This window comes from Syngnathoides biaculeatus, chromosome 12, assembly GCF_019802595.1.
Source record: "Syngnathoides biaculeatus isolate LvHL_M chromosome 12, ASM1980259v1, whole genome shotgun sequence".
NCBI lineage: Eukaryota > Metazoa > Chordata > Actinopteri > Syngnathiformes > Syngnathidae > Syngnathoides > Syngnathoides biaculeatus.
Genome location: NC_084651.1, coordinates 15,091,474 through 15,106,190, shown reverse-complemented (window position 1 = coordinate 15,106,190; position 14,717 = coordinate 15,091,474). Strand labels below are relative to the sequence as shown.

General features: G+C 37.4%; 1 protein-coding gene across 11 annotated transcripts in view; it reads right to left on the bottom strand.

Annotated features, from left to right (window-relative positions):
• Positions 1 to 14,717, bottom strand: part of LOC133509912 (neurexin-1a-like) — a 211,969-nt gene that overhangs the window by 183,915 nt on the left and 13,337 nt on the right. For 2 of the 11 annotated variants that reach the window (XM_061837397.1, XM_061837395.1), the window contains 2 exons: positions 13,217 to 13,246; positions 12,288 to 12,335 (listed from right to left, as the gene is read on the bottom strand). The exons of 4 other annotated variants lie outside the window; for them this stretch is intronic. In XM_061837397.1, coding sequence (XP_061693381.1) covers positions 12,288 to 12,335; positions 13,217 to 13,246 — 78 coding nt within the window. Of the gene's footprint in view, positions 1 to 10,139; positions 10,152 to 12,287; positions 12,347 to 13,215; positions 13,247 to 13,666; positions 13,682 to 14,717 lie in introns of all 11 variants that reach the window. 5 more of the 11 variants (XM_061837396.1, XM_061837402.1, XM_061837399.1 and 2 more) reach the window with 4 other exon arrangements.

Below are 14,717 nucleotides of genomic sequence, written 5' to 3'. Positions count from 1 at the left end.
GAACAGCAGGCAGCTCAGGGGCGTGTTGTTATATTTCACACTTAATGATGTGAAAGGCATCCTCGCCTCTTATCTGCACCTCTATTTTAGTCACTGATACACTCTCTAAATTATATTTTAACAGTAAAATTGAAGCCCCTGCACTAGTGGATGCCTCATCTAATGCTTCTTTAGGAAATCCCCAAATTTGTTTTGTTTTGGGTATATTCTGTAAAATTACACAGCTGCTAAGTTTTCCCTTTTCAATAAAATATTCCATTGGTCATTAAGGGATAATAACTAGTCAGGTTAGGTGGCAACACTAATATCTTATTTAAGTGGGTGGAAAAAAATGAAAGAGCCATATGTCTTTGTCTAGGAGAATAATTTCATCCACACTGTGATATTGTATAATAACTTCTATTTCGGCAGTTGAAAAAAAAACAGCTTTGAATTTATATTTTCCAAGTGCATTTCTAGGGCTTATTACAATCTTTAAATTGTTTTACAGGAAAATTACGCATCGCTAAAACTAAACACTGCAGTCACAGCTAATCATGCAAACCTCAAACAAAACAGCCTGTCATGATTACACTTTGGAAGTAGAAACGCTTGAGTATTTACTCTCGTCTTAGTGACACTAGCATTTTAGTTAATAAACTTGCTTTGAAGACAAATGACAATCTGAATGGAACATGTGTGATTCACGACTACAATGACAAATAAAAAAGAGAGCCGGTTTTGGTTCAGTGGACTACTTAAATTCTTGGAAGCTTCACTGTGCTTGCATGTTGACAGTCACATGAATGTTTTGACAGCTCCCTGGTGACCTTCGCCAAAGCGCAGGGAGCAGCGAGTTATGGCCTCAGCAGTGTCATTTGAAAGAAATATATTTACAGTTCACAATGTTAGTCCCCCACAGGAGGTAGCAGGCTTATCAAGCACTGGGAAAGAATGGAGCTTCTATTTTATATTACGTGAACAGCTTTCGATGTAAGCTTACACGCTCACACATCTAAAATATATTTGATTAAAACCTCCGAATAGCATTTGGAAAGGCAAACAGTAATCAAAAGTAAATCCTCGGGAAGTCTCACTTCGCACTGAGAAATAATGACTAAACCCTATGATGCACAATAAGGATCTTTATGAAACCGAAGGGTATAAACAAACTAAAGTTGAAAGGTTAATCCCTGCTTTTGTTGTAAAGAGAAGCTCCAATTTCTTTGAGAAGTTCACATGCAGCTTTTGTTTTCTTATTTAGTCACAATGACTGGCACCTCCCTATTCAACCCATATTGTTTCACATTCACCGTCAAATTATGGGCTACTTCAAACCTCATTTGACATGTAAAAGAAATACATGGAACATCGTAAGTAAAAATAATGTATATTTTAACATTATTACTTTAACAACTAAACTCATTCTAAACATGATTATGGTTTTAATAATATGCTATCACAGAGCATCTCATATCATAATTCACTCCTCATGGTCCACACTGCTTTTTGTATTACGCCTCGACATCGAATGTTGTTTATTTTAACATCAACACCTGCTAATAAAGTTCTTCCTGAGCCAGTTGCAATGAGGAAGCCACTGCCAAGAGGATTGTGGCCACGCCACTGCTCTGGGTGGTGATACCTGTTACTGCTCTCAGCTGTTTCACATTGTGACTGTAATTAGACAGGAATTTAATTTGGAGTTTTTGTAACTGGCATTTGCCAGTTCGTTGCTTTGTGTTAGTAAGTTGAATTCACTGCCTGTGGGACTCTCCGCTTTACGTGTAAGTTAGAGTAACCCTAGTCACAGTGATTCTGTACCCTTTCATTTGTTCCTGTCCTGTTGAGTTGTTAGTTTGCCCCATAGTCATCGGACCTTGCTGCATGTCTTTGGATCCCGCCTCGCCTTGCGTTTCTGTACCTCTGCCTTGTCAGACTTTTACATCGTGTATGACCCAGTTTCCGAAATAAACTACATTGAACGTTATGCCTCTGCCTCGAAGTCCTGTACTTGGGTCCGGGTTATGACACCTGTCAAGTTTTCAGCAGTATCCTGTTTTACTGTACTCTGTAAAATGTGATAAATTCGCTTTCAAAATGTCTAAAGTTAGCTTGGCAGGTTAAAAATACATATAGTATGCACATTTATTGAGTCTATGATATCCCTTATGATGCTCCCAGGAGTGACATGCCTCTTTCTGGCTCATTCAAGACTAAAGTACAGAAGCATGTATACATACAGAAGAGTTGAAATCAAGAGCTGTCTAAATAACAATCTTAAACAATCATAAGTAAAGCGTCATATAAAGATAGTTGTAGTTTAATACACACCTTCAGTAGAAGCCAGTGAAGTAATCTTTATCTGTATTACTAAATGGCAACTGTGCCTCATTATGGTAAAAAAAAAATACTGTATGGATCAAGTAGAGCTCTGAGTGGGCCTAAGAAAATTTGCCATGTTGGTAAGATATTATGTTACAAAAACTGCTAACACATCTTGGAAATGCCCAACTGTAAATATGTTTTTCTTTCACGTGCTTACTGCATGATTGAGTCTTATTTTTATTGAACATAGGTGTTTTCATGTCCTTTGTTTTTCAATCAATGTAATTATGTAGTCATTGTTTTTCCCAATAGTTTTATTTCATCTCGAATTTAGATTTAATATTTGTGATGCTTCAAAGAGACAGTGAATATGTCTGGTTACCCTACTGTTATTAAACTAAACTTGCCAGTGCCTACAATGGTTTTCTTAAAATTGTGCGTACTCGTAACAGTTCTTTTATGTTTTTGTTTGTTAACCCTGAGCTCTCAAAACTGTTAAATGTCTTTTTTGCTTAGCAGACCGAAATCAATATTAACCTCCTTGAACAAAAATGCAAATCAGCAGCCTTTCTGGCATTTGTGTTTTGTTGCAACATGGTGGATCTCATCCAGAAAGTGAAACAAGACTGTGCTCAGAGACACTCATTGATAGAACAGCAGTGGACCAAGTGGGGTCATGTAATCTCCAACTGTCTTTCCCTGGCTCAGTCTCAAAGGATATGGGGGCAGTGCACAGGTGATGTGAATCCAGGAATAAGAGTGGAAGAGAGGGGGGGAAGGCAGGAAATGAGACTGGAGGCTAGATGAATAACACAGGCAGATGAATTTCTTGCCGTCTGAGTGAAAAACATTCTTTCAGCAGCACTGGAAATAGCCAAGAAAATGGTGCTTCTACATCCTAGACCTCATGTTGCATTTGAGTCCAAATGGGAAACAGCAATTCAGACTATGAAATTGCAGAATGTGTCAGGGAACATCCTTGGACAAGTGACAACAACAACCACTTCACGGTGACGCTTACATACATTATGGGAGTAAATGAAATGTGTTTAATGTAATGGGACTTGACAGCACATTAAAAATGCAGGTCTAATTATTTTGTTCAATGTTTTAGGGCATTTTAATGACCATAAAACTTTAAAAATTAAACAACGCATGACTAAAATGCTCAAGCCTGCCATAGACCAAAATTATATAAATATGAGCCCACTGTAAACTCGTTCTCACAGTTACAGTTTCCAAATATTCAAATACAGATGGAGTCACATTTTCAATAAATTGGTCTTGTTTGGATCTAGCACACTAGAAGGCAACAAATATCTCTAGCTCACGACACAAACATCTTGATTGGCTTAAAAACAATGTAATAAATCTATAAATTTAGCAGTCATACACTTATGGAACTTATTGATCAATACTAAAACAAAATAAAAACAGAATCTTCCTACTTATTTACAAAGTAAAATCAAAGCAAAGAGACATGTACATCTATTTTATGTCCACAAAAGGTGATTCAAGACCTCCCTTCTAAATAGTGTTTTTGTCCCTTAGGACACGCCGGTTTTGAGTATAATGACTCTTGGTGCACACCTCCCGAGACAAATTGCCACTGACCCCCATGGATTTTCCAGGGCACAATCGATTTGAAATGGACTATTCAATTTCCCACAGGGAGCCCTGCCACTTTCTCACCATGCATCATTGAAAATGAAGCCACTTTTGGTTTTCCCTGATCACAATATTGTACCAGGAGTCAACCATTGTTCCTAATATACCTTTAATTACAAGTTAACATAAGTTAGTGGCTTATGTCTCCCAATGTTAATCAAAATGATTCTATGATGCTTCGACAAATTCAAGTAGCGACTGCATCTAGATGATCATTCTAATTATCATACGTAGACATGTAATAATAATACAGTACAGTAGGTGTTTTTTTCCCCCAGTCTGTCAATTCCCATGGCATGCCTGAGGTTATATGATTCACAGGAACATATTGCACAACACTGACATAATCTTGTGACAAGAATTATGTCAGGAAATTGTGATTGGGTGCTGAAAAAAAAATATATGAAGCAACTACAACAAATTAGTCCCATTTTTAAGCTTAGGCTAAGTGAATTGCGGAAAAGCTATCAACTTCAAATGTTGCTTGGTAAGAAAGAATGGATAAATACAGTCAGGCCCATAATTATTCATACCCTAGCCTAAATTTGTGTCCATTTTAAGTACGTTTTGATTGATGCTTGCATTATTTTGGAGGACTTTAGAAAAAGATCTACAGTACATCCAAAATTATTTCCACCCTTTGCCAATCTGCCAACGCTCTTATTTTTCGGTTCTTAACCTGGATATGATTGAATGTGAAGGTTTCAGTAAGCCAGTTTTGAGTTCAGGAGAGGTCAAGAAGACGCATGCACCGGACCTCCTTCACCAACAGTGAGTATGCCCAGGTTTGTGCCTCATTGTGTGTACTTGAATTTGTTCGTACTCTGCAAAAATATTTGGGACCTCCTCCGATCATCCATACACACAAATATTCAAGGATCAGTTTTTGAAAAAATGTCACACACACTTTTAACCTAAACTGGACAGGGTATTGAAACTAGTCAATTCAATCAATATTAAGAACTTGAATGATTGATCAGAAGCTTAAACTCGTTACTTTCACGCTCATTCTCTGCACGTGCTTTCTTGTAATTGTGCCTACTCATGTAATAGTTTTTTCATTTTTTTTGTTTATTGCATGCACTGTCCATCTGTGTACATCCACTGCTGGCTCTCTATATGTGCAGTACGATGATGTCCCTCAACGAGCAGATTGCCTGACCGGAGCAGCGCTCAGACAGACTGCTGCCATTTCCTAGTTCATCCAAGGTTTCAGTTGCTCTTTCAAATCCCTACAACATCTGAATTATGCATTTATTTGTGAGTCTTCAAAACGTGATGTCAATTGATGTTTTCACTACTGTGGTTGTTTCTGACATAGTGTAACTCTGAGTTGCATTGTATGGTTCGTAAAATATTTTCTGGTGCTTCAAATACTAATTCCAGGAATTTTATCAACGAGAAATGCTTCTTTGCTTTGTTCATTGTTTTTTATTTTATTTTTTTTACAAAATATTTACATTTTATGTTTTGTGCCACACTCTTTGAGTAAACCTTGGAATTAAATACAAATGTTTAACATGTATATGTTAAAGTATGCTGTCCATTGCTGTGTTTTGTATGGTTTCTGCTGAAACGAGATTTTTGAAAATAGGATAAAGATTAAATAACTTATTGAAGTTTTGGGACAATCATTTTGGGGACACTAGCTCCCACAATAAACGCTCAACCCTTTTTTGTTTTATTGTTTACACAGAGAGCGACCTTGGGCATCATGAAAGGCACAATATAAATACAATTTATTATTATTACCTCTGGTAACTATAAACCTCTTTGCATTGTCTTAGATGCATCAAATGGCTCCACAATGGTCTATAAGGATTGCAGCTCATGGGCACAATCTTGTCATTCAGAATAAATTCGGATTAATTTACATACTAACGGTGGTGTGAAGAACGTTGCCCGTTGCGCTCGTGTTATGAATCTGACAGTGATGTTGCATTGACACTTAACTTGTGCTCGAAGTAATAACATTTTCACGCATTTATGACGGAATGATGCCCGGTGTGTCTGCGTGTGTCTGTGTGCGTGTTTGTGTGTGTGTGTGTGTGTGTGTGGTGTGTGTGTGTGTGTGTCTCTGTAAGGCAACAGCAAAAGTTAAAGTTTTTGAGTAAGAGAATTTCCTGATTAGTTGGTTTTGTGAGCAACTGATGCACATTTCATTTTGTGCCCTGATATACTGCAATTTGTGCCAGTTTTGAATTTGGGAAAAATATACATATATTTTTTTCAAATTAAAAGGGATTTATTTGGAGAAGCAACATACAAAACTTGTAGTGTGCAGTGTCTCCAACAAGGTTAAAAACCACTGCTTTAAGCATTTAACTGCTGTTGATGAGAGGTGGATCTTACTATTATCCTTTCAAAATTTGTGAAAAAATGTTTACTCAATGCCGTTTGACATGATTACTGACATTATATTACATTATATGTAGTAATCTTCATCATCATCATAGTAATAAAAAAGTAAGTCCAAAATATGAATTAGAAGAATAATGTCACTCACTATTTTACCTATTCTAATACACTGTTATCATTTGTTTGCATAAGTCTTGAACAAGTCAACGGGGTATCATGACAGATTAATAGAAAATGAATGTACTAACAGAGATAGTGGCCATTTGACACCAGCTAAATCCCATAAATCAGCCACCAAAATGTATTGTGGGCTCACTGACGGCATGAATGTGATTGCATCGCCTTTCCAATAAATCATCACAGCAATGGGCAGCTTTGAATCCTTGCACCCTGCCAGCTAAAACAGCCCAAAATGAAACTAAGACAAACATCCAACGCAGGTAATACATTTAAGCAACTTTAAGTAGAAATAGAGGACTTCTAGCAGAACAGGAAGTGACCTTCCTCGTCCTAAAATTCATTCTCTTTTATCGGCAGGCCATGAAATACAGTTTTTCCATCCCTGTCATCTCAAAGAAGTATCGACAAACAGTTTCGATCTCGAGTGAATCTTCCACTCTGCTTTGGAGCCCAATGAGCCTTGTAAACATTGATCACCCCCTCCATTTTCCTTTCTCCTTTTTTAGTCAGAAATAATGATGTCTCTCATCTTTGATTGCAAGTATCACAAAGGAGAGCCGCAGACTGCAATTCATACAAATTCTCCTCTTCTCATACAATGTGATGTGAAGCGGTATCCATGTGGTTGAAAAGTGCCAGTGAGGGCGGGACAATATTCACAAAGTATATATGGAGTATAGAGAAGGGTTGCGTCAGGAAGGGCATCCGGCGTAAAAATTGTGCCAAACATATGTGCGTTCATCTGAGATGACACGCTGTGGCGACCCCGAAAGGGACAAGCCGAAAGAAACTTACTTACTTACTAGTGAGTATATTTTTCTCTAGGTTGAACACCTTTGAGATGGAACTTAACCAACACACGCAAAAAAAAAAGTTGTACTATACTTCTAGGTTTCACTAAATCCATCAATATTCTTAACCACTTGTCCTCACAAGGGTCGGGGGAGTGCTGGAGCCTATCCCAGCTAACTTTGGGCAGGAGGCGTTACACATCCTGAATTGGTTGCCAGCCATTCACAGGGCACATACAAACAACATACTTGCACTCACAATCACACCTTGGGTCAATTTAGAGTCTCCAATTAATGCATGTCTTTGGGGTGTGGGAGGAAACTAGAGTGCCCGGGGAAAATCTATGCAGGGTCAGGGAGAACATGCAAACCCCACACAGGTGGGGCCAGGATTTGAACCCTGGTCCTCAGTGCTCTGGGGCAGACGCTCTAACCAGTTACTCCACCGTGCCGCTACTGTCTGAATAAGTCACACTGACTCTATTTGGAGCACAATTCATTGTTTTATTGACAGGGTTAACCTTCCAGGTTGATGGTGAAATTCCATCCATCCATCTATCCATTTTCCAAGCTGATCATCTTAACAAGGGTCGCAGAATTGCTGGAGCCTATGCCAGCAAACATCGGGCGAAAGGTCGACTACATCCCAAACTGGTCGCCAGTCAGTCGCAGGGCACAGAGTGACACATTCACTGTGCGGGAATCAATCCCATGCTGCCAATGTCTGATGCGTGTATCTCTACATCATCCACAATAAATGGAGAAACTCTAAAATCAAATTATTCTGTGAATACCAGTGAGACTAGAAACATTTTTCTTTTTTTTAAATTCTTGGATTCTTACCTACTCTCATCTTGTGAAGCAGTTATTATAACTTTTTTACTATGCAAGTTGACACATGCTGTACATATGTTGGTAGAGTGTGAAGGTAAAGATTAGTTTTACAAATGTGTCACTTTTGGGCGATATTTTATCCCTGCCAGTCCGTGATTTCTCTTTGCATATTTGTAACGGCGAGCATGAGTAATCGAACACATAAAACCCTTCTTTGATGCAATACATAACACGCCATTTGGTAATAAGTAAAAAAACAATAAAAAAATTGCTTGGTATGCAGGAAGAAATTTGTTTTTGGGAAAGTTACGAGGCAACATAACCCTTTTTTTTTTCTTCACAATTTCCGAATGACTGCTTTGTGTCTCGTATTATTTAATGTTAGTGCGTTCTTTCAACACTGACTCAACACAGTCAGAGCTAAGTACCCACTATCACAAAAGGAGACTGGTTTTTATTCAAATAATACCATCAATTTTTCAAGTTATTGTTTATTTAAAAGGAGGAAGCGCACGTGTGCTTACAAGTAATCCTTTGCGACGGTCAATGGAGCTGAAAGGATTTTGCTGTCAGTCTTCCTGGTTTGGTGTGAAAATACAAAGGGAACATCTGTTGTTGATTTAATGTTTCCTGATACATGTCAAAAACGGAAAGCCGACGTGTCCACAAAAGTTATACTTAGACATGCTGTGCCATGTTGTTGGAGAAAAAAGGCTTGTTGTGGCCCAAACATTAGACTTTGCAGGAGCCATTTTGACTGGATCATTTAACTTTTAATGACTAAAGGGGATGATTGGTACTTTTTGGGTGTTTTTTTTTTTTTTTTTTTGATCAACCATGAGAAAAGAATGGATTAAATGAGGGTGATTTGTAAAATGTGTTTAATATGATAGAATTTCTCTCAGAAAAATCTGTATTCCTCCTTTAATGTGTATGTTGTTGTCTTTCAGACCGCATACCGTTGAGATTAAACAAACAATGCCTCCGCTGGTGGCTACCAAATCGTATATTGTAATTTGCCATAGTCGCTTGAAGAATAGATCCACAGGCAATAAATTCCAAACAATCAACCACAAATTAACAACTGGATTGACACTCAATGGGGCAGAGATGAAGTAACAAAATAGTAATGATAATGCTTTAACATGAACAGCACTGACTTCTTTATTTAGTTTTTTTGATGGTTGATAGATGAATGTATCCAAAAGGGGTTTTCTTATTTGATCTTTTATCTTATCTTATCTTCTTTACTGAGAAATTACCATGTAATGTAATCTTCCTATATTGGAGAAAGTGAATGAAAAAGGATGGATTTGTTGATATTCGTAGCTAAAACAACTTTTGGCGTAGTCGTGATGACTTATCAAAATATGACTTCCTGAGCAATGTTAAATATAAAAACTAGACCGAAGAACAAATGTTTTCAACTCCTATAAAAGTCCTAATGCTAAATAAATATTATTGGTTTCCAAATAAGTGAGAGCAATAATGCACATTTACACTGAAAATTGTGTCAAAAGCATACTATGTTTCAAAATATGCTTTCTAAATGTGGGTCATTGATTGCAAATGGGATTTGTCTGTGTGTACACACAAAGTAATATATTTTACATTATATTAAAAGAAATACACTATAATAAAGATCTTTGTTGATTGAGGCTAGTTTGGGTGTAATGTATATTTTGACTTGTGTTTCATTACGAAATGGGATTGCCCTTTATCTGTGTGCGCTTGTTTGTGCTGTCTAATCACAGTGGCAGCCAATTAGCTCCTTGCAGTTACTAGTTGGAATTGGATTACTTTGTAAAACAATTATTACACAGGTAGCTCCAAAACGACTACGCAAACTAGATCCAACAAAACCAACACAAGAACAATTTTCTAGCCATATTCTTACCACTTCGTGACAAACTAGAAGATTAAACTGCAAGATGAAAGAGCCATATGTTCAACTAAAAGAATTGTGCCATTTATTCAATATTGAATGAGGATTTAGTGCACCCTCGCTGGTTCCTGTGTACAACCAGGGATTAAAGCATTATAGATCAATTTAATTTGTGATATTTAAACATATTAAGAAAATAATCTGATGTCCTACTTCATAGCAAATCATACAAAAAATTCAATTTGCCTAAAAAGTATACTAATTTAGAAAGAGCCTAGTGATCGTAGTTATCTCAAGCTTATATGCACTGTACATCCTGGAGCTCATCTTAAAATGCATATGGCTGCTTATTGTAATGATGGGATTTGTCTATAAGCGCTATTAGCATTTCCCAACCATTTTCCAGGATTACATACTGTAGATCTGGAGAAACAAAAGAGTTTAGGAATCCAGTTAGTGTACTTGCAAAATGCTGCACATATAAAGTAGCCCATTCTAAAGGACCAATACCAGCAAAAGATAAACCCGGTAAAGGGTTAATGGACCACAGAGGACATTAAGAACCAAGGATGTCTGGTAAATATTTATTATATTTACATACAGTATTGTGTATCCCATTTTCACCATCAATACCTCGAGCCAATGTCGCTCCTCCTGGTTTTAACACCCAAATGAGGATGTACTGTTCAAGTGTGGGACTACACATTACATAACAGGACTGCGTAGGTTTGCACCACAGGGGGGCAACTAACCAAAGCCTGTATCAGAAACAAAGTGCTGCGCATGTCAGGTTTGTGCCGCATCAGCAATGTTTTCTTCCTGTGGCTTCCCTTCTGTTAATTCCAAAGCAGTTTTGTTTGGTGCATTAAAAGAGTCCATGGACACATAAATGACACATATCTACACTACATTAAGTACAAATAGGGATTTTGCTACTATCACTACATTGAATGACCATTATTGTCGCCATTTTGTAGCTTAGTGCAACTAGTTGGTCACAGCCACCATCATCATCACTAACCAGAGAAACTCAAATGCAAAAAGTCACACAGTTGGGTTCATAAGCAGTTCGGCATGAATATTTGATACAGGATGTTTTGTTTCAATGTTACACATCACCATGTTGGCTCCAGAGTCAAGTAAAATGTAAAACCAGTTTGGGTAATTTACAATTACAACTCATATCAGTCAGTCTAATTCTATTTCTCTGTATGTAACGGTCCACGCCTGCATTGGAATAGGGACACCTAGAATAATTTGTTCATTGATCGATTGATGTATTGATTGATTGGTTGACTGACTGACTTATTGATTGATTTTACAAATGATCCAATTTTCATCAAACCATTGTTTGTTCTTATCGAGTGGTGTATATATATATATATATATATATATATATATATATATAGTATATACTCGTGGTATACTATTTTGAATGAAAATATTTCTTAAGATTCAATAGAGCAAAATGCCTGAGGTGCTTTTTCAGCAGCCAACACTCAAGTTGAGAGTACTTTATTATTTCAGTCTATTAATGGTGATTAGTGGTGAACTTCAAACTACACTTGTTTATTGTTAATTTACTCTGAGCATTGCCTCTACAATTAACAATGGTTTGATTCGGCGGTAGTTTGAATTAATTGAATTTACTGTCAGATAATGCAAATAAACAATTTTGAGGTTCCACTCACTCTACCGTTAAGTTTAAATTCTAAGGCCAATTACTGTAGCATTTTTGCAAATCTGGATAAACCACATACTCTAAAATAATGAGCTGTTCCTGTAGGCAACAAACATAAATGTGCACAGTCTTAAGTACACATTAGATCTAATACAGACATGACACTTACCTGAGAACACAGAACGTGGCAATTTCTATACATGCAAAATGTAAGCAATCAAAATGACATTTTGTTTGTTTTTATGAGTGTGTTTTTAAGTTCACATGTTATCCTGTGGATGTTGTAACCAAGGCCTTCTAGCAAAATAGAAACAAACTGTAAATATTAAGGAACAGTAAAAATTACTGTAGATCCTTACCTGCTCTGATGCAGCTATGCAAGGTACAGTATATATAAAATTATACAACTAAAAAATGAAGTTAGCGGGACTAAATAGCTACAACAAGCAAATGGGACAAAGGCATGTCTAAGCATCACAAAAGTGCATCTTCTCCTTGAGTATGTGTAATGAGTAATTACTGAACCCCAACTTGCTAAATTCTGCTTGGTTGACAACAAAAAAAAGAAGGAAGAAGGCTTTACCTTGAATGCTGAGTAGAGACCTTAGAAGCCAAGTTTCCCCTCTCCGCCCTGAGGAGGAGAGTCAAACGGCAAAGATCAGACGCCCACTTACCCCACAGGGAGAAGAGGTGAGGATCACAGCCAGGATGGGAGGCCCACAACACTATGATCACGCCTCACACCACCCACAACCCATTATTTGAAAAATGGACAGCAATACATAATGTTCCTTTGCCCGTGTCGTTGTGCCTTCTCATGCAGCAAACAGGCCACAGATTGAATGTGTGAAGCAAAAGCTGCACCTACCTTGAAGACAGCTATTTAAAAGTGCCACTGACCTCAACTACATTATCGGGTATATAAATGCCACTGGCTAATAAATTAAGAGCACAGAGTGGGGAAGTACCTTTGGTTTTACCAATAAGTTTTGATGAGATGGTCCATAGTGTAAGCAAGTTCCAAACAAAATAAGGAGAACGAAAGGAGAGGAGGAGACACCAATAAGCACAATGTTGGATAAGGAAATGAAAAAGAGAAAGGCTTGTACGATGGTTGCACAATCTGTATGTGCAAATACAGATGGAATGGAAACAAATACTGCATGGTTGCGTGAACAATGGCCATAGGATAAATGACAGAAACCTTTACATTGCAGTGATTACAATGAATGCATTATATTTAAAAGCCTTTTCATGAGCACAGTAAACCATCTAAATTCACTGTAATCACACAAATGGGAAACAAATGACCTGTGTGGAGTCAAAAGGCCAATTCAGCTCGTTTAAGAGGTCATTAAGTCTGAAGAATTAACATCAGCGAGGTCATTTTAATGAAAGACCACATTAGAAGTGTCAAGTTTTGTTCTGGTGTCAAACATATGCATTACAGATCACAATGACAGCATTAGGGACAATGGAGGGAAGGCAGGAAAAAAGGAACAGAGCTCATACCTTGGTCGCCCATCATCAGGTGTGCCAGACCTTAAAAAGGAAAACAAGAGCAGTCAGCAGAGGACAAGGGATCATGGGAAGTTGTGTGAAAAAAAAGGGACACAAAGGCATCTCTTTTCACAGTAGATGTCTGTGTTACTGGCAGGGATGTGATAAGGAAGAGTGGGACGGAGAGGAATAGGAAGGTGTGCACACACAGGGTCAAGCCGGATGAGCATCCACAGTTGGAATGCGTCATCGGCTACTTACTTATTCAGACATCTTCATTCATCTTTCATCGTATCCGAGATTTAAAATGCACAGATTGTCATCCGCATTGGAGAAAGTCCCACACCATATACTTCAACTCAGTTATCAATCACATGTCATATGGACTTTAGATTCATTTACATATGCCTGTTACGAGCCCAATAAAGTGTAGACAAACTCTTATCAGCCCAGTTGTAAGACCACTAATATTGTAATCTCCCAAATACTATATACAGTATTTCCAAATAGTGGCCTCCATTGTAGTAGATGTCATTCCCTAATGCAAGGCTCACAAATTAACACCCTACCTCAAATAATCTCATTTTTTTTTTCTCTTGGCAGAGGCATAATTTGCCTAAACACATTTTAATAATATTAAATACATTGTGTGTGTGTACCTGTACTGTATATGACATTCAACCTATAAATAATGATGCTTGGTCGAAATGATATAGTATATAAATCACAGTATATATCAAGTAAAAATGGAGTTCAAGGCCAAATAAAATAAATTTAAGCAATGGAGAATAAATGGCAAAAGTACCAATGCAAGATGGACAGAATTAGTGTTAATGCGCATACATCACTTGAAAATAAACATGGACCCACACAACATTGCGGAGTGACACCTGTCAATTCATTGAAAGGCTAAGACATCATTTTCCACATTTTATAAACTTCAATAACTGCACTGGGAACACCGTATCCACCCTTGAATAAATCAAGGAGGATTGGAACCTGCCTCATTAGCTGGTGCTCTTCTGATTAAAAATTATGTCAACTTGGCTTAAATTTTAACTCTTTAAAGAGCTTCTCTATTTCTGAGGAAAACGGTGAGGTGTTTGTCTAATTGGATGATGTAGTTATCGAGTAATTGTGACACACTTTCTACCTAGATGGAGAAAACATCTTGCAGAGATATTTTACCGAACTAGACTGAAGTACCCCCGTGATCCTAGTGAGGATAAGCTGTTCAGAAAATTAATGGATTTTACCAAACAATGTTTGATTGTGTACTGAAATCCACTTGAGATAACTTGCAATGTTTTCCGCATAAATATCTGTGCTTTCGTGAGTCCAACAGAAGAAAATTGAACAATTCTAGTCTGAGAGAAAGTCATGGATGCATCTCTAAGCAGGTTATGCTTGGCCTTATCAAAGCTAACCTCTGTGCACAATTGTATTAAATTTTCATTTGCATAGCATTTGAAAATCACGTGAAACTGAAAAGGGAGAGTAAAATAATAAATAA